The 19628-nt window shown below is 50.2% G+C and overlaps 1 protein-coding gene across 1 annotated transcript in view; it reads right to left on the bottom strand.

Annotated features, from left to right (window-relative positions):
* ERBB4 (erb-b2 receptor tyrosine kinase 4) overlaps positions 1-16909 on the bottom strand; it is a 474646-nt gene extending 457737 nt beyond the window's left edge. Inside the window, exon 1 of the mRNA XM_065751277.1 lies at positions 16608-16909. Within this exon, the coding sequence (XP_065607349.1) occupies positions 16608-16698 (91 nt within the window). The 5' untranslated portion in view covers positions 16699-16909. The remainder of the gene's footprint in view (positions 1-16607) is intronic.
* Positions 16910-19628: the final 2719 nt, after the last annotated feature.

Here is a 19628-nt window from a genome sequence, read left to right as displayed (position 1 = left end):
TCTCTTTGTTTGCCCAAAAACATGAGATGCATGAGGGAAAACCCTGTCTAATGGCTAAAGAAGGGGGCAAAGGTGTAGCCCTGAGTCTCCTGGTATCCCCAAGCCCTTGGCAGTAAGGAAGTGTGCTTCTGTGACACCCTAAGAGGTGAGCACTCCCCTCACCACACAAAACATTTATCTCCCTGTTTCTAAAACCCTGAGATCTTGACAAGTGACAACTAGCCATTTCCAGCGCAAAGAAAGAAAACATGTTTTCTGGCTCCCCATGCTAATTATACTTCAAAAATATGTAAAATGGAGACAGAGGAGGAAAAGAAATAGAGAGAAAAAAAAAAAGGTAGAGAAGCTGTGTTACAATAGCCATGCACTGACAGCAGACACAAACTAATTATTTTGTGTCTTTCCCAGCAAGTTCCATTCAATTAGCTGCACCACTGGGTTCAAAAGGGGATTAATTGAGGCCTGTGTTGCTTTACGGAATCACCATCCCGTGATGATGCATGCAGAGACACGGGGGAATCTTAGATTGAGGCTCAACTGCCTAATATTGACCAAATACCGAAAGGAGAAAGGCAGGGGAAGGAGGAAGGCACTCAGCATGCAGCTCTTGACTGGGGGAGAACCATTAGCTCCTGCTCGGCGGTGCCCAGCACGGTGCAGCATATACACACAACACGTCCATCAGCACTCAGCACCCAGGTGGGGCCTGAAACCCCTCGGTCCAACCAGACGTGATGCTCTGGGGGTGCACGGAGCATCCTCTGCTCACTTGAGGACAGACTGCCAGGACTGAGCAACCAGCCACACTCAGGGGCCCTTCTGGTTGGAAGGCCCCATTGTGGGCCTCCCCATGTGGAGTAATTGCAAAGAATCATCTTGCGTAGGAGCAGTGAGATGGACTGAGCTGTTAGCACTGGCAGCCAGAACAGCTGAATGAAAAAAATAATAATCCTGAGAATAACCTTGAAAAATGAAGAGCTGGTAAGTCTTCAGTCTTCCCAGGCCATGGGTATGGACAAGTAACCAATGCAAGTAGAGGACAGTTTTATTTCCCTTGCCCTCACCTTGATTTTCCTTCAAAAACACATGGTGAGCGTGGGTTAACGTGGCAACTGTATTTCAAACAATCTGACTCAGAACACACAACAATACTATCAACTTCAGGAGCATTGCTCTAACAAATTACTTGAAATCCAAACAACCTATAACGAACATAACAGGCTGACTCAACGGCAAACACGTTCTTCCTTTCTTCATTCCTGTTAAAATGCATGCAATCATAAAAAGCAGCAGATGATTAAATAGATGAGCAATACGATGCTAGGTAAAAAGAAGCCACTTACTGTATCAGTAATTAAAACAAGAATAATGAGAAGATTGCATTATAAGTGTCGTTATCTTTGCTCTAGTAAAACACAGCTTCTGCACTCTGCAGCTTACTGACTGTTGGCTTCAGCTTTCTCTGCTAACAGCCACAGCCACATGCAGGCCCTCTTTAGACATCTAGATGCCTTTCAGGTGCAAGAGCTCATAAAACCAGAGGAAAACAGATCAAAAAGCATGCCTTCTCACGTGATGCTTACGCGCAATCTGACTCTGCTACTCGGGACCATTTCTTTCCTCCTGGAAGGTTTATGCTCAATTACAATGGAATAAGCACGTCCAATTTTCATTAGAGTAAAAGCAATTATTGCTCACGACTGAAAAGCACCACCAACACAACAGACACGTTAGGATTCTTATCATGGCCAAATGATAGCATATGCAACTCACATTCCACTGGGGGGAAATCAGAAAATGGAACTGGGAAGCAACGAGAAAAAGGTCTCTAAAAAAAAAAAAACAACAAAACAAGACCACTACAATAGCAATCAACTGCAATGGGTATTTATAACCTGGGCTAGCGCCCAGGACGGAGCAGAGGCAGCTGCAGCATGCCATGAAGCATGGAAGAGAAGTACTTATGTAGGAACTATAATGAAACATTGGTATAAGTAGGTATGCAAGCATTCAGTCGATGACAAAGCAAGAAATACTGTATTTTTCCTTTTACTTTCTTTTTTTCTTGTGGTCAGAAGCTCTGTGCCTCTCTTCAGGGGCATCAAATGCTACACTATGAGCCACACCACCTCCCACACATTCAGCACTTTCAAGCCATATGCATACACAAATGCATGCATATACACTCCCAGCACACTTTTCCCTCTGCAGAACCAAAGTGCCACTTTTAAATATTTCCACTCTCCTTGCTTTGAATTGCTGGAGATCAAATGAGTCAATTAAGAGCTGCGTCTTTTTTATTTGGAGGCGAGATGAAGGTAATTTGCTGCTCCACGCATCTGTTTCCTCATCAGCACAGTGAGGACCAGGCTAATTAGGGGAGGAAAACAATATGGTCATATGGATAGGCCAGATTGCCCATCACTCAGCTCTTCAGTGGGCAGGTTGTGCAGGGAGGACGTCGAGCAGATGAGGAATCTTCCTCGCCGTGCCTCCAAAGGGCTCTAGGCACTCAGATGGACACCCAAGTATTTTTAGCACTAATCCCACAAGGCTCAGCCAGGTGCCAAGGTTCCTTGCATCTCAGCTGATGGCACCAATGGGGAACACGCTGCACCGCTCACCCCACAGGTGGGCACTGCTCACCCACAAGCAGAATTCATTATCAATCAACAACGAAATTGCCTATTTTTTTCCCCTGTCACTTTTCATTCCAGTAGATTTAGTTGGGAGCTACGAACCCATTCTCCAATAGCTCTGACTGCGCAGCAGGGACAGACCTTGATGCAACAACCATGGGGTTGAGTGCCTCCATTTGGCCACACACTGCTAATCCCAAGTCCAATGTCAAAAATTATTCTGTTGGTCAACCTTCAAGGGCATGAGGAGAACCGTGCTAAGGCAACGAGCTGGAGATAAGAGATTTCCAGTTACTCACACGTGATCCCCACTGCCGTGTTTCTATTTATTAGGAGGAGATGTGGAATATCAGAGGAAGTTCATTTATTCACTGGTCTGTAAAATCGAGCAGCAGTATACATTATGTTTACTACATCTAAGCTTTATTTGCTACTACAAAATGAAATGGTGTAAGGTACAAAAAGCGAGTTAACTTGTATTGAGCACATCATAAAGGCAATCAGCCTAACCACGGGCTTTACGTCTCCCTGTCAGCTACCACAACACACAGACCAAGCACTGGAGACTGCAAATACAGCATTATTATTATTATTACTTTTTAAGAGCATTCCCATCAGATCTCTGGTTTTACATTGAAAATACCAACCAAGTCTGCTCCTCACGCAGGGAGCAGGTTTGCAGGGCTTGCTAAAATCTCTTCCCCTTTCTTTCCCACTCACCCACAAAACCTCTTGAAAGCTCTTGGGGAGTCACTTGATGCTTCAGCCACAAACGAGCCAAGACGCATCCCAGATTTTGGCATAGGTTCTGCCCTAAACCTTGACCCAGCAGCTTTGAGTCAATAGAGGCAGCTCTTCACTTCCATTCCAGGGTTGTGGAGTTTCCATCAGTCTCCAAGTAATCCGAATCTCTAAATCAGCAAACCACCCAAAAGCGTGGATCAGACTGCAGAGATCCTTCAGGCTTCAGATCTTGGCCTTGCCAGATCTCATAGAAATTGTGTTTCCTAATTGCCAGCCCTCACATCATTCTTTATGCAAAACCTAGAGCATATTCAACCCTGAACGTTATCCGATGACGTACCCTGGTCGACGTGATGTCATGAGACACGTGAGAGTGGCTACAATTCCACAAAGCAGCAGATGTGAAAAGAATTAACTAACAGGTCACCTTGCTCAGTGGGAGCACCCAAACTACTTCAAGCACAACGTTACCACACCAAGACCCCAGTGAATTAAGGGCAGCAGCTACGTTTCATACCTTGCTGCTTCTTAAAGCCATTTGCATTGTTCCTTCTGCGTGCGTAAATATTAAAACCTGTCCAAATGGTGCAATCAAATTTAGCAAACTAAGCAGAAAACACCAGTGGCGGGGCTGGTGAAGCAGGCTGTGTGCTCCATTAAGCAAATCCAGGCAATAAAAGGCATCCTCCCCGAGAGCAAACCCTTGGCTGCGGGTCAGACAGCGGGACACAAGGAAACCCGTGCTCTGCTCACATGCCCCAGCAGAGCTTTTCTTTGCAAAAAGCATAGCAGGAGCTGCAAAAATATCAAATAGCTAAGTAAATAATGATAATTTTTAAAAGCCCCCCCCCCCCCCCCCAAGGCATGCCAGTTCAAATTAATAAGCTCTGAAAGGAGGCTGGGCTGCAACGTCAGGCTCGGTGCGGCAATCAGAGAGCAAGTACCTAGGCTGCACAGAGCAAGCCACAAACTCGCTAAGCCTTTGGCTAGGAAATTCAGAAGGAAGCCTGCCCCGCAGCCAGCACATAAATAAACATCCCGGCACCTCTGACAGACCGCCTTGCCACCTCCTACTGGCAGACAAAACCGAGGGGTCTCCACCACCGAGCGCGAGCCCTGGAAATTTCAACAACGCTACGCATTAATGAAAAAGCAAAGCACAAATAGCAGCTGACCGAAGGGACGCTTGGGCTTCAGGAGGCGCCTTCAGCCCAGCCGACACCGAAAGCATTTCAATTCTGGCAGCTTCAGAAGTGAGTGCCAGCATGAATTTAGATACTTGGAAACATTCAGAGTCTTCCAATTGCAGTTTCACCAGGAAATAATGAAACCGCACACAATCAAATCGTTCTAAATAAAGTTTTTATGCTCAGCGGAAGACAACGCGGATGGATTCACGATCCGGGCTCCTGTAATAGAGATAGGAACAATTCCAATGCATTGATCTGCTGTTTTCTTTTGGAAGTCTCTGAAATGTGAAAGTTTCCAAAGGAATGCCTGCTCGGGAATTTCAGCAGAGCTGAATGCTGTCTGCAGCTGACACTGTCACTGTGCTTTAAGTCAATTAGGGAGACCAGAGCCAGATGGCTGAGAACGACCAAAATTACACAGTACATTCTGTTTATTAGTTGGGATTATTATTCAGGCCATAATTGCTTTTAACGGATTATTTATCGGTATCTACAATGACATTTAAGAAAATTACCAAGTTATGATAAATGCAAGTTTTCTATTCATGCTCAATACTTTTCTTAAATGCCTGAATTAATTAAAGGAGGAAAGAAAAAAAATAAAAAGAAACAAAAAAGCAACCACATTTAACTAGCACACTGATTCCAGGACTCGACTGGAGACTGCAGAAGGGTGCCCGTGCTTCGCAGAGATGGGAAGATACCCAGTGCCTGCAAGACCCCCCAGGACCACCATAAATCCTACCCCCAGACCCACAAGTCCTGTCCCCACAGAACTTCTTCCTCCTGTGCCAGCAAATCAGTTTTCGCAAGGACTAACCTCCGAAAAATCAATCATTAGAAGCATCTCGCACCTAATTTTCAAACAGTGGCAAATATATTGCTCTGGCAAAGGCCAGGGCTTGCCCGAGGGAGCAATCTGCTGTTTACACAGTGGATACCAGCACATCTGCCCTCCTCCTTCAGCAGCTGAGATAGCCCTTCCAACGCTGCCTCTTAAAAAGAAAGAATTCCTTGGAACATTCAAATCATCACATTATGGTAATGATGGTCCAACTCTTCTAGCCACGGCACGCTGGAAAAGGATCCAATGCAAGTAATGTACATCCATGTCTCTTCGGCTTTTAATTTAAAAAGCAAAAACTATCTGAAGATGAGGTTTGTCTTGCTCTTCAGTCCTCGGGGAACAATCAGGTTCAGCCTTCCACCAAGAACACAAAATGGAGCATCCCATATTGCCGCCACAGTTCTACTACTAAACACAGTTCTCTCACTACAGAAACAGGTGCTTTAACACACTGTTCTTGGTTTTTCACAGTAACAACACCATTTTTAATGCCATTTTGGCAAGCATAACCTACAAAAAGCACACCTGTATTGAAGGCAGCCTCACAGATCTGCAGGTCTTCAAACTCTTACCCCTATCACTCACTTCAAAACCTCAAACGTTGACACCATACTGAGTACATGTTGCTCACATAATAGGTAGCTACATCAGAACAAGTTAATAGTTGTGTATGAACAGGAGGTGAATTTGGCACTGATGGTATTTTTAGCTACTGCTAGGTTGGGTTGTTAAACCCTCTAGTAAATGGAAAAAAAAAAAACAAAAAAAAACATTAGCAATATGCATAAAGTATCCTTTGAGGTGGACCAAAGTACGAGCAACATTAAGAAAAAGGGCACTGGACGAGAAAAGCATCATCCTCCATCACCACGATCCTCATCATTAAGCTTTGGACAGAACAATGAGGAATGAAGGGAAGAAACAGACTGCCTAATCAACAGGTACACCATGCAGACAGCCATTAAAACCATATTACATTTTCTTGAAATCCATATACTTCCCATGTTACTTCATCTTCCGCTGCACCTACCTCCTCATTGCCCTCAGCTTCTAATAGCGATGATGACCTTGGCACATGGCATTTTCTTAGAATTAATAGTTGTCTAGTGTTAATGGCCCTCAGCTACACCTTGGGCCATCAACTCCTCCCAGACAGTCATTAATCCCAAGGAAATACCCTGCACCTCAATCGTTATTACTTAATTAGCTCAGCACATGATCTGTAGAGCTCTAACACCACCGAAGGCTGGATGTGTAAGTTATGAACAAGAAAACTTTCAACTCAAAAGGATTCAAGATACTGCACCAAAACCTAATTAAAGGAGTTTTAATGTGCTAATAAATAAAAGGATAATTATTTGGGGCCCAAATCAGCTACTTAAGTAAGCGAAGCATCTCCTTTTGCCTCAGTGGAGAACTAGCAGTGATCCTTTATTTCACAACACCACAGTGCATGCAAAATGGCCAGCAGATTTCTCTTTGGAGTTACAGCCAGGATATTCTACCGTCCATCCTCAGGTCTCTCTGGCAGCCTGGTATACCATCCACCCTTAAAAATTCAAAACTAAAGATTTTCTATCCATAGAAGCTACAGATCCAAAATCAGAACAAGGCAGCATCATACGTGGACTTATTTATTTATAGCTTCAGTCATTAGTTAGGTCCAGTTCTGACAGTCTTCCTTGCTGAGGATGGCAATACAAAACGCGAGCTCTGTTTTGAGCTACTGAACTCCTACAGAGGAAATGGATTAAGCTCATGATAGTGATGGAAACATCTGCAATATGCCAGGTCTTCACATGCAGCCTTTAAGTGACTTAGAAAGGATGGAGAAAGAAAAAAAAAAAAAAGAGTGCCTTCACGGGGAAGGCTCTACAGGCTGCAGGGGTACAATCGCCTTCCCAGGGAACACATGGAGCCCGTTTCCTTGCTTTGTCCCAACATGCATGCTACAGCCCAGCTGTTGTTCTCAACCTATTAAAACCTAAACCACCTTCACTGGGCACGTAACAGAGCAAGCAACATCAGAACACAACAAAAGCCCCCACTGACTTTGGTGGCTCCCCAAGGCATTACCAAGTACTCCTCCTACAGAGGCAGCCTGGGCTGCTGCAGCTCCTCTGACCCCTTCCCTGCTCCCACCATCGTTTGGGAAGGCATCTTTCCCACATTACATCCCCTTAGCACAGACAATTATGATTAATTACATTTCTTCGTTACTGGAGCCATCCTAAGTGAGGGCAGGTCTCATCTTTCATGACGCTGCATTAATATCGCCATCCCAGAGGAGACCCAACTTCATCGCCGGCTCATTCAAGCCCAAAGCCTCTTCCATCTCCTTCCCTGCTCCTCAGGGACGACAGAGAACCGGTCGGGCAGAGCGGAGCTGAGGGAAGATGAACGGCCTCATCACAATAAAGTACAATAAAAGACTGATCCACAGGGGAAGATAAACTCCAGGAGACAATTCAGATGAATAGGATGCCCAATGATTTAAACACGTGGCTCAAAGGAAAAAAGGGAACGCCATAATTACAAGGGAAGTATCTTTTCATTGCTTGGGCTGTTATTAGACAGGATGGAAATTAAGATGACAACCAAAGCCTTTGTAAACTAGCCGGGGCTGTTCCTCAGCAGCAAGCAGCTGCCTACACATGCACCGCTGGGCTCCACTGAGCCAAAAAGCAAGAGCATGGCTCGTGGGTCCTTCCCTTTGCACAGCTTTCTCCTTTTGGCCTCTTTTTAGGGGCATTCCCAGCAAGGATCTGCCCGTGCCACAGAGCTCCCTTCTTCTCCCCACAGCCTGGCCACCCTGCTGCCATAATTGCTGCATAATTAAAAGAAAAACCACTCGAGGTAATTGGCAGGCTTTGCTAATTGAAAACCAGGTAAGAAATCATTTGGCCCAGGGAAACGCTCTGCTCGTATGCCGTGGTATGGACCGCCATCTGTCTGTTAACCACCGAGAAACATCAACATTGCAATGACAGACACCGATTATTGGTGGGAAGCTCAGTGCGGGCTTGTGTGGTCCCAAACACAGCCCAACTGCTCAAGCTACCATCTCTTCGACAACCCTTCTTCTTGCACCAATTGTTTTGCTGAGGAGGGAACTCAGGTCCCACTGCTCTTCAGGGACGGCAGGGAATTTGATAAGGCAAAAAATAAAAATCACCCAACACAACTGTGAATTAGAACCCAAAAAGCTTTGCATTCAACATTTTAATTAGCGGGGTCGCACTGCCGTCTCAAGCTGTCACTCCTCCCCTTCACAAGAGGTCTATTTTTACTTTTGCTTAAGCATCAGAAGAAGCAATGGGCAGAAGTTTGAGGCGAGGACGGGCGCAGCTCCTGAGGCAAGAGCTCGTTTGTGACTCACTGCAGTAATTAGCAGCCGAGCTGGCCCATCACGAGTCACAGAGCATTTTGCTGATGGAAACAGAGCACAGCTCATGGAACCACGCAGGTCCAGCACAGTGTACCAGTGTCACCTCCAGAAGCACCACGGATCATCACAGACCACATCTATGCTGGGACACAAGCACCACAATGGCAAATAAAGAAACTGATATTTGTGTGATGCCTTGATGCATCTCCCTCAGATATATCCAGGTGTCAGCTGTAATAAATGAAGCGTTTACTGGGTGCAGACGACACTTTAAACAAATAAGCTCAAGTCCCTAAAGGAAACAAGCAGCAGCATATTCTGCAGCATTTCATCATCCCGGAGTCGGCAGAACGAAGCTGACAAGTACACAAGATAAATACTTTGTTCTGTCACACTGTGTCATGTCGGGGAGAACATAAAGTGTTATATGACCTTTGGAGGCACAGCCCAAAGAAGCCTCCCCACCCTTTTCCACATCGGTGTTTTCAAAAGAAATTAAAAAAAAAAAAAGACAAGAATAAAGAATAAGAGAATCCAGGAAGACCAGTGTCTGCAGCTCGGGGTGCCTCGTGGCCATGGTCCTGGATGAGTTTTGCTGCTGAAGTCCAAAAAGGATTCACTGCGGCCATGCAATGCAAAGCAGCCTCAGCTTGAATGCAGCGGGTCTGGGGCAAGGAGATGCTTGCATGAAAGCACAAACATTCATCAACACCTTCCAGCCCCAAGGCATGCTGTAATGGGGGTTTTATACAGAGAAGGAGCTCCTTTTTTTCCTCCTCGTGTTTTGTTTAAGCACCAGATATCAAATAAACAGTTTTACATAAATGAAATCACTTTCAATTCCCAAATAACCCTAATAGCAAACCATGGATACTGTATTAACCATAAGTGTGGCAATGTTTGACACTTTACCCCTCTGTTTTCTCCCTTGAATGATGGCAAGAAAGAGACCATCCCCATTAATTACTGTCACTTTTCTGTAATAACTCCACAGTTAGAGAATCTCTGCCATAAATTACATATATTCACATCAGCATGCTGGCTTTCACGCTTGTGTATCTACTCATTGAGAAACAGACACGTCGGTCATTAAGCTATTGGCTGCGATTAAAGTCCAGAATTACTGGTGTAAAAAGATAAGTAGTGGAGAGCTGTCCCATCTCAGGGTCTCTCCCAAGCACACAGAGGGAAGAAATAATATTAAAGTCAGACGCGGCAGAAGCGCATCTGTAATTATTAACAACACGCTGCTTAACACTGGATTTTAAGTGTCACATTATTATGAATTAATTTAACATCCATTAGAGTGGCTCTGATCGTAATGAATCCATTTGCCAATGGCTCTGCCTTCAGATAAGGCTCCCGCAGCTCCATCGCAGCCCGGTGGTTGAGTGATAATTAGCACGTGCTCAAACAATGAAATGCTGGGAAGAGTGCCTCCATAACAACACGCAGTTTGACCTGCCAAAAACATTGTCTAGAGCAGCAAAAAAAGCCTGGGCAGACAAAAAGAATCTCCTCCATTCATTTCTAGCTTGGGAAGCAGAGCTGGGATGACTGCAGATGCAGTGCACCTGCACTCCTTGGCCAAACTCGACTGACCCAGGGCTGGGAAGCAGCACGGTGACCTCCTCATCACACAGCCCATACCACGCAGAGGGACAAGGCAGCACTGCCCCACACTGCCCCCTCTCCCCTGTACAGCCAGGCAGTGCCTGCAGAGCCATGCATACTAAAGCAGCACGATGCTCCGTGCTGAAACACCGCACAGAAAGAAATAAGAGGCAACTCAAAGTGATAATGGCTTATTGTTTGGTTGTTTTTAAGTGCACATTAAGTAACGCTGAAGTGTCATAAAGTACTTTCAGAGCACATGAGGCATCCCCAGGAATGCTAAACGGAAACTTCTGCCCGCGCAGAAAGACCCGCACAAAGTGGGGCTTTTTCCCTCTGTGCCACTTGGGAACTTCAAAACAAAAGTAAATGCAATATTCCAAGGAGAAAGCAGGAAGGAAAGCCATCCACAGACAGAACTAAGTTCTGCGGTGTCGCCGTCACCCTAAAAGCCTTTTGGGTCTTCTGCCCCCCTTTCATTCACAATCTAGTTTGCTTCCAAATTGCCTTAACTTCGTTAACAAACAGTGCCAACTGAGGGAAAAAGAAAAGAAAACCAGCCAACACAGACTGGTGGTGGGACCGTCACGGTCACAGCGGCAGCACAGCCCCAAGAACAGCACTTGGGAGCACAAACAGCATGCCAAGGTCGGAGCTCTGCTCTCTCTCCCTCTGCTCTCCTGTTTGCCAGGCACGGGAAGAGAGCTCCGTTATTTCTGCATGGATGCAAGGTGAATGAGGCTGTCGCTTCTCACTGCAGTGCTATTTATTTCTGGTGGCTGACATAAAACAGCTTTTATTTCTTTTCTCCCCCTCTCTCCCTCCAATCCCCCCCAAAAATACGCACACAAAAAACAGGCAGAAGGGAGTTCGTCAGCACCGTCTCGCTTGCTGGCTCCTTGGCAGGGAATACACACGCATATGAGCAGGTTTTAGTTATTGACACGGTACTCTGACAGCCCTGATGCATCAGCCCGCTTTCAGAGGCTTCCTGCTGAAGAAGGCAAGCCGTTACTCCGTCATTAGGGGGCTTAGGAGTAGCAATAAAAGGAGCGAGCACCGAGCAACAACGTTGCGGTATTAGCAGGAGGCGCCAACAAAAAGGGAAATCCTTCCTGAAATCAGAGGGAAACACTGTGAGCTCGGTCCTGCACAGGTATGGGACACAGAGAGAAGGAGGGTGACAAGACACTGGGCTCCACATCCCACGGCCACAGTAAGGCACCAATCTGCATTCACATCTCTTGCAAATAGGTCTTAGGGACAGTGAGGACTGCAGCTCTGTGATTCCTGTCGCAGACCTTAAGCAGCAGTAAGGTAAAGGCTGCTTCGTGGGCTGGGCCCCCTTCCCCATTCCAACCTCCAAGGCTCTCCCAGCACAATTCTGCTTGCACTTGCTCTGCTTCCTACCACTGCCTTTGGTCCACCAAAGGAGGACTGTCAGGCATCTAACTGACCATTTGTGCGAGCAACTACACGTGCGATTACCTGACTGCGTAATTGGGTGGGCCTGATTCTGAAACGGGATCGGACATTTTCTGTTGTACACGAACGCTATTTATTAATAAATAGATATTGACTACTTTTGTAGCAAGATCACCCAAACCTACTAACTCAAAACCAACGTACTGACTAAATATGCTCAAGAGTGTATTTGCCCAAAGAGCACTGGCATAAAGCAGCACATTTCAATAAGAACAAAGCCACAGGCATCTGCAGAAGCTTCCAGATCTCCAACTGTGACCTCCAGGACAGCACACAACCAATGGAGACACACACACCCGTACACATGGGCCAGGTGTCACCATTCCAACACGAGGAAAGGTTTCCACGCAAGCTTTGTTACCCACAAGTATCTTCAGCCAATGCAGGGAATACTTTCCTTTCACAGAACAATCCCAAAGACCCTCAGTTTTCTTGTGAATGTCTCCCACAGGTCTCTACTTCACATGCCAGCCTAACACTCTTTAAGATCAGCTGTCAGAGCCCCACGTCTTGGCCAAACACCCATTTTCTGTGTGGATGAGGCATTAACTTTAAGGCGCTCACTGCTACTGCGGGCAAAGCAATATAGCAATTACGAGGTTATTTCTGACTTACAAATCCGTAAGTAATCATAACGCTGGAAGCCCAAACTTGGTGGGAAAGGAAGGAAGCAGAGCAATAAAAACAAAGACCTGGTGGTAATTGGCAGTTCCCCCTGAGTGCTGTCGGGGAAAGGAAAAGCAGTGCCTGGTGTCACAGCCCTCCAACCACACACGTGCTGGTGGCAGCCTGGAAGCAAAGCAGCCCTGATGTTCCTCAGCCTGTACTTAACCACTTGTAATGCTTTTTCCCCCTTGCTTCTGCTTGCCTTCAGGAGGAAGGCAGTTACTCAAGCTGACAGCAAATGTTTGGCAAGATCATTTTCCAGCACCGAAGGACACCCACCCGGTAACCACTCTGCTGTAGCAAGAGGCACAACCCATATATTTTAATGCCTTAACCACATGTCATGGCAGCAGGCAGGCCACAGCTATTAGATCCTTCATAAACCCACATTTTCACCTCCAAAGCCACCAGTAACCTTTGCCAGACACTGGAAAGCCATGAGACACCCAGCCCCAGCACTAAATCTTGCAGAGGAGCTAAGAAGCACGGATTTCAGACCCATAATTCTTGGGTTCTTGTTTCCTGAACTAAGGAGCTCTGACTTCTCCCTGTGCACAGAGCAAGCAGAGCAGGCAGAGATGCTTTTCCCTCTTTATGCGAAGGCTGGGATTCACACAGCCCTGAGATCTCAGGAGAAAATTAACACCGAGCAATTTGCTGCCAACATCGCTGAGTGAACCTATTTGTAAATCTTCCAAAACAAGAAGAGAAAAAACAACAAAAAAACAACCAGAAAGAAAAACCAACCCTCACACAAAGAAGCACATTCTCCTACTGTCCCTGATCTTCTATTACAGGGGGAACGTAGATGCTCACAGAGGACTATTTCGGGAGCTGTGTCACCAAAGGCAGCCAGAAGCGTGCAGTGCAGACCTGGCTTGAGTTCCTTGCTGAGATGTTGAACCAAGGGGGAGAAAACGTAAAGCACGGCCTCCACCATTGCACTTCTGGAACACAGGCAACTTAAACACAAAGCAGCCACATAGGTTATTTTGGCCTTTCTGGCTTTTTCCATACGTCCTCTGAGCATTATTAATAGCCACCGAAGAATACTATCTGCCTACCAATCACTTCAGCTTCCCACTCAATGGCAAGCACATTTTTAGAGCATCAAATATACCAACGGGGACAATGGTTGCTAAATTTGAAGTCAACAACAACTGGAAAACGCCAACTACTTTGCTGATATTTTCATGCTACAGAAATAACTCTCTTAGTAAATGAGCCTTTTTTTCTTTTACCCTTTCAAAGAGATAATAAAATAATGCTGAATTCTAAATACTACCACATACCCTCGTCAAACAGCAATTTAAATTTAGATATATACATTCTTGCTGCCAAAGATAATGGGCAAAAATATCCACAATGCAGTGGTGGTGGGGAGGGGGAGCTGGGATGGCATGGCCAGTAAGGTCACCAGTTCACAGTGGATATTGGGAAGGGGTCAGCACAAAGTAACTCAGAATGAACACGTGCACCTGGCTGCTGTGCCAGCCTTGTAATATTACTAAACTAGTCATACCAACCACGCCACATAAAGTTTCAAACTCAAAATGCTTGCTGTTTCAGCATAAATGAGTGGAAATTGAACGGTAGGAGATGTATTGCACTGAATGTGATGGTTTTCCTTCACACCTATCCCACAGGTCCCAGCTCTGCCTGTGGGACCACCTGCACTCTTTGAGCTTGGAGCTCTGACAACTACTCTGTAACCCAGCACTGTTCAGAGGGGTTATCTGGGGGCTTTTTCCTTTAACCTTTCTCCGGTGTTTCTGGGTGGCAACCTCCCAAGAGCAAGTTGGAGGAGCAAGCAGGCATCCATCCCATGGCAAGAGCACAGGATGCTGGTTTATTAGGAAAGGTTTAAGAAAAATCAAGTTGTAAGCGCCCATTTGGGTACTGCACGCCCACCTACACAGCCATCAGGAAGCAGAGGAAACAAGCACAAAATCAGTGTATTTTAGAAATCTCTGACACCGACCTTACAGGAGACGTGTGTGATGACTGAACATCTTTTATAGCTCAGAAAACAACCGCATCCACTAAAACTCCGGGGATTGTTTTCAAGCTTATGTACTTCATTTGCCCACCTACTTCTATGGCAGGGGTCGGATTTGATAGACTTCAGAGGCAGAAACACAGAGCAGGTATTGCTGGAAAACAGGAATAAACCTCGACATGCTTACAGCCTCAATTTCTACTCTTCATCACCTTCACGTTGGTGCTATTCTCACAGCACAAATCACGCGTGCTCCCACAGTCTGGGTTGCAGATTTGGCCTCCCCTGTGCGTGCCAGTGCCCCGTTACCATCGCCGTGCCCACGAACGAGCAGCTGCCCCAGCTCCGCAGCGGGACAAGTTTTCCCGGCAGGGAATTAAAACCCAGATTTATATATAGCAACAGCTGCTCCGAGGCTTCAGGAGCTCAGCATGTGCCCGGTGCCCGGTGACACTGCCCACCTCCGGGCAGCTGCGGCCGCGCACCCCTCTAACCGTACGACGCGGAGCATCCCTCCGGCAGCTCGGCGGGCTCCAGCCCCGCTCCCACCGCGGGGAGCTCCGGGGTCCTGCTGCCACCTAGAGCTGCTGGCACGGCACGGCCACGGCGTCCGCGCCCCGAAGAGGGGCCACCACCCCGGCTCCCTGCCCTGCCCGGCCACGCCGACGCGCTAGGAGGTTTCGCCGCTGAAAGCACACGTGATAACGATGGGTGCGCTTGCTACGCTCGACCGGTGGTTTGCTTCTATCCGCTAGAGTCATTCGAATCGCCCCGGGGAGTGGGGCCGGAACGGGAGCGTCGGTGCCCGGTCCGCTCTCCCGGGACACCTGGAGCCCAGCGCCGGGCACGTCCCCACGCGGGGACAGAGCGACGCGGCAGCAGCGAGGGCCGAGGCCGCAGCCCCGTGCTTCTCGTGCCTTCGCCGAGGCTCCCGGAGCTCAGCCTAATTTTAGGCAGCGGGCAGACATCGCGGCGGACGGGCGGGAGAGGTGCCAGCGAGGCGCGGCGGGGGGGGAGAGCTGCCGTGCCCGGCACCGACTGAAGACAAGCGGGGGCACAATGCCGACCCCCACGCACCTCGTCCGGAGCGGGGTCCTCGTTTCGGGGAGAGGGGGCGAACCAAACAGCGCGCTGCCGGCGTACGTGAAGAGCGCGCACTCGCAGCAGCGCTCAATCAGTCCGGCGGCGGTGACCGGGCGCGGGGACACGAGTGGGGTCGCGCGGAGGTCTCCGAGCAGCACAAAGGCTCCCGGCTCGCGGGTGGCAGCCGCACGAGACGCGGAGGAGCCGCGCAGCGCGAGCATCGCTGCACGAAAACATCGCGGAGCACCGATGCGTCCGCGCCGCCGGCAACGAGAGCGGGGCGAGCAGAGCTAAAGTTTGGGAGACGGCACGGCCGCCCCCACGGGAGCTTTGGCAGCGAGAACGGCGCTCACGGCCCCTTTGGACCAAAATACGAGGAGAGGAACCCCAAAACGCTCCCATCCTGAACGTGCACCTGCAGTGCCCTCTGGGCGAGCTCCAGCCAGCCGGGGCCATCCCCTCGCGCTGCCGTCGCCCGCTGCACGCGAGGGTCACAACCAGTCCCAGATTAACGAACGCTTCGCGTCTAGGAGGGTTGAGGGCGGGGGAGGCGGGGGGGGGGAACAGACCGGTTGCGGGATAGGAAAGCCAGGAGAGGGAGGAGAACGCGGGGAACTGCTCCCGTTCGGCGTCGCGAGGAGGGGAACCCGGGTTCGGCCGCCACTGCCGGGGATGGGAAGCGTTGACGGGCGGCGAAGTGCGGCGCGCAGCACGGGACGGGCTGGGCTGGGCTGGCTCCGCCGCTCCTCGGCCCCGCAGCCGTTACATAAAGCCCCGAGAAGCGCCCGGCCGCGGGCACGGCGCTCCGCTGCTCCCCCGAACGCCTCCAAACCCCCGCATCGCGGCGCCCCGCAACTTCCTCGCGGTTCCCCCGCAGCCCCAGAGCCGCGCTCCCCTCGCTCCGCCGGGGCTCCCGCTCCAACTTCCCCGGCCCTCGCGGCCGCGCACTCACCTGCCTGTGCCGCGGCAGCCCTCGGGGCGCCGGCCGCCGCCGCCAGCACGCAGCAGCTCCACCACAGCAGCCCCCCGGCCGCCGCCGGCATCGCGCCGCCGCCGCCTCCTCCTCCTCTTCTTCTTCCTCCTTCTCAGCGCCTCCGCCTCAACGCCGGTTCCGCCGCCGCCATCCCCCGCTCGGGCTCCTCAGGGCCGCCCCGAAGTTGCCTCCGCGCCGCCGCCGCCGCCCCCAGCGCCGCCCCCGCGCGGCCCGACGGGGCGGCCGCGGGGTGCGCCCACTGCACGCGGCGGCTCGCGCCGAGCTCCGGCAACGGCGGCAGCGCCGGGGGAGCGGCGGGAGGAGGAGCGGCGCGAGGCGGGTCCGCCCCCCCCACCACCCCCACCCCCCCCCGGCCCGTCCCGCACCTGTGGAGAGGGGGAGGGAAAAAGCGCAGGAGAGGTGGGCGCGCGCCGGGCTTTGCAAGTAACGGCTCGGCACGGCGCGAGCCGCCGCGTGCCGGGAGCGAACTTTCTCCGCGCGCGGATATCCCCCCCCCGCCCCCCCCGCGGACAAAAGGGGGCACCGACATCGCCCCACGCGGTGCGAGGACGCCCAGCGCTGCCCGGAGTCGGAGCAGGTTGTTGCGGGGATCCGCCCGGCCCCGCGGTGTAACGTTGAGCAACAGTGGCATCCGGTGGGCAGCGCGCTGCCTCCTGCGCTGCTAGGGGGCTCTGTCCGTCCCCGCAGCTCTCAGTCTGGAACACCTGAGAGGGTGAATTAGGAAGGGGCCATAAATGATTTCCAGGAGTAATTAATAAAAATGAAACCGTAATCGGGCAGTGCATTTAAATAAAAACGCCTGAGGCCCGAGGGCAGCCAGGTTCCCTCTCCCAAAATCAGGCCAAGAACGGTCAGGGAATACCATAAGCAATGGGGAAACATGAGCACATACACTGAGGAGCGGCAGGAGGGAAGAGCTCACTGCTGCCCGCGCTGTTCTCAGAGCTATGGGGTGGTGGGCTCCTCGCTCCCTGTGTGCCCAGAGTGCCCCTGAGCCCTAACCCAGTAAGCACCCAGCTCCTTGCTGGGTGTCAGGCAGCGGATGGGGCTGCTGCGGGACGAAGTGTGGCTCCCCCTTATGCCCCAGCACTCCTGTTCTGTGCTCACTGCTGGCGAGCACTCACACAAGATGCCACCTTTGGGGAAGGAGAGCATTGCCTTGCACAAATGCCCTGCTTTCCAAACCCTGGTGCCCACTCTGTGCGACCGAGGCAGCAGAGGGAAATGCATTGGGCTCTGTGTGGGAGGGTAAGAAGCACCTCCCGACGTGTTTTCAGAGCACATCTGAATCACACATAAAAGCTGTTAGGTCAGGGCATCGCTCACCACTCCACGCAATGTCAAGCCAATGCAGGCAGCCCCTAGAGGAGGAGGAGTGCTCCTGCTCAGCGCTGGGCTGCGGGAGGACCTGTAAAGCACAGTAGCAAATTGTCTGGCCGAAAGCATGGGAGAAAACTCGTGCCTTCCACGGCTGCACGCTGTGTCAGGCAGCACTGCAGGCATGGGCCAGCTGCAGGGACAGAAGAGCTCGGTGTCAGCCTCCTGCAGCAGAAGGGCTGCTCCAGGCAGCACGTGTGGCAGCATCATGCATGGCGAGCTGCAGAAACCCCCTGCACAGCTCTGTAGAATCATCAGATGGTTTGAGTTGCAAGGGACCCTAAAGGCCATCTGGTCCAGCTCCCCTGCAGTGAACAGGGACACCTACAGCTCCATCAGGAGCCCAGAGCCCCATCCAGCCTCACCTTGTGTGTCTCCACATCTCTGGGCAGTCTGTGCCACCCTTATTGTAAACAACTCCTTCTTCACATTCAAACGACATCTCCCCTCTTTAGGTTTGAAACCATTTCCCCTTGTCCTATCACAACAGACCCTGCTAAAGAGTCTGTCCCCTTTTCCTATAGCTCCCCCTCAAGATGCTCTCACGTCTCCACAGAGCCTTCTCTTCTCCATGCCCTTGCTCTCTCAGCCTGCCCTCACAGGAGAAGCGTTCCATCTCCTGGAGCATTTTTGAGGCCCTCTTCTGGACGTGCTCCAACAGGACCACGGCTCTCCTGTACTGAGGACTCTGCAATCAGCTGCTGACCCCAGAGCCAAGGTCAGGGTCATACAACGGGCACAGTGTGGAGATGAGCTGTTCTTGCAGGACTAGAGCTGATATCATTGCCCAGGGATGAGCAGCACGGGCTGTGAAGCGTGAGCTCAGCCATCCATCTGGCACCGACAGTGGGGCCATTGTGGGGTGGTGCAACACAGGGGTGTCTGTCTGTTTTTGCAGTTACTGCAATTCCCCTAGGGCATGAGGTGTGTGTTGGGAACCTGAATGAGTCCAGCCAGTTAGACTGTGGAAAAAATAAGGCTATAGGCATGAAATTTCAAAAATAATAGGTAGAAAATACAATGCAAGGACTTAATAACCGTATTTTCTGGAACTAAGGGCTCAGCTCCAGAAAGCCTTTTAGGCCACGCTTGATTTTTAGTGCTGCTTGCATCTCACTCATAACAAAAAGTTCAAGTGCACTCACTTAAAGGAGACCCAGAGTGAGCCTATGAGGTCCTCTCCAACTTAGGCACCATATTATTTCTTTAGGGTCCCGCATATACTGACTTGGACATTCTGCCTTTCCGAGGGCCTCACCCACATCCCACAGCTCTCCCCTGGGGCTCCCTGCTCCTCGCCTCCATATAAGATGCAGCAATACTTTTCCTTGTCTACATACAGAAAGACAGATATGTTGATGCTTCTTTGCATCAAATACAGCATCCACACACAACATCTGCTTAGCCAGACCTCTCACCTATCCTTCTCTCCCTCCTCAACCCTTCCTTCTTCGTTACCTTGATGGTGGGTCTCTGTGCTCCTTCCATGCCTGCAGGCTCCTTGCTGCTCAATGATTTCCTGCCATATTTCATGTCTTCCCTGAGCCTCTTCCCAACTGGCATTGAACAGAGTGCAGCAAAGACAACACAGGGGTCATCTAC

Source organism: Cyrtonyx montezumae, unplaced genomic scaffold, assembly GCF_038088225.1.
Source record: "Cyrtonyx montezumae isolate F1298 unplaced genomic scaffold, pur_monq_1.0 scaffold_7, whole genome shotgun sequence".
In the NCBI taxonomy this organism is placed as follows: domain Eukaryota; kingdom Metazoa; phylum Chordata; class Aves; order Galliformes; family Odontophoridae; genus Cyrtonyx; species Cyrtonyx montezumae.
Note: the sequence above shows the minus strand (reverse complement) of the source record. Positions and strands in the feature narration are given on the sequence as shown.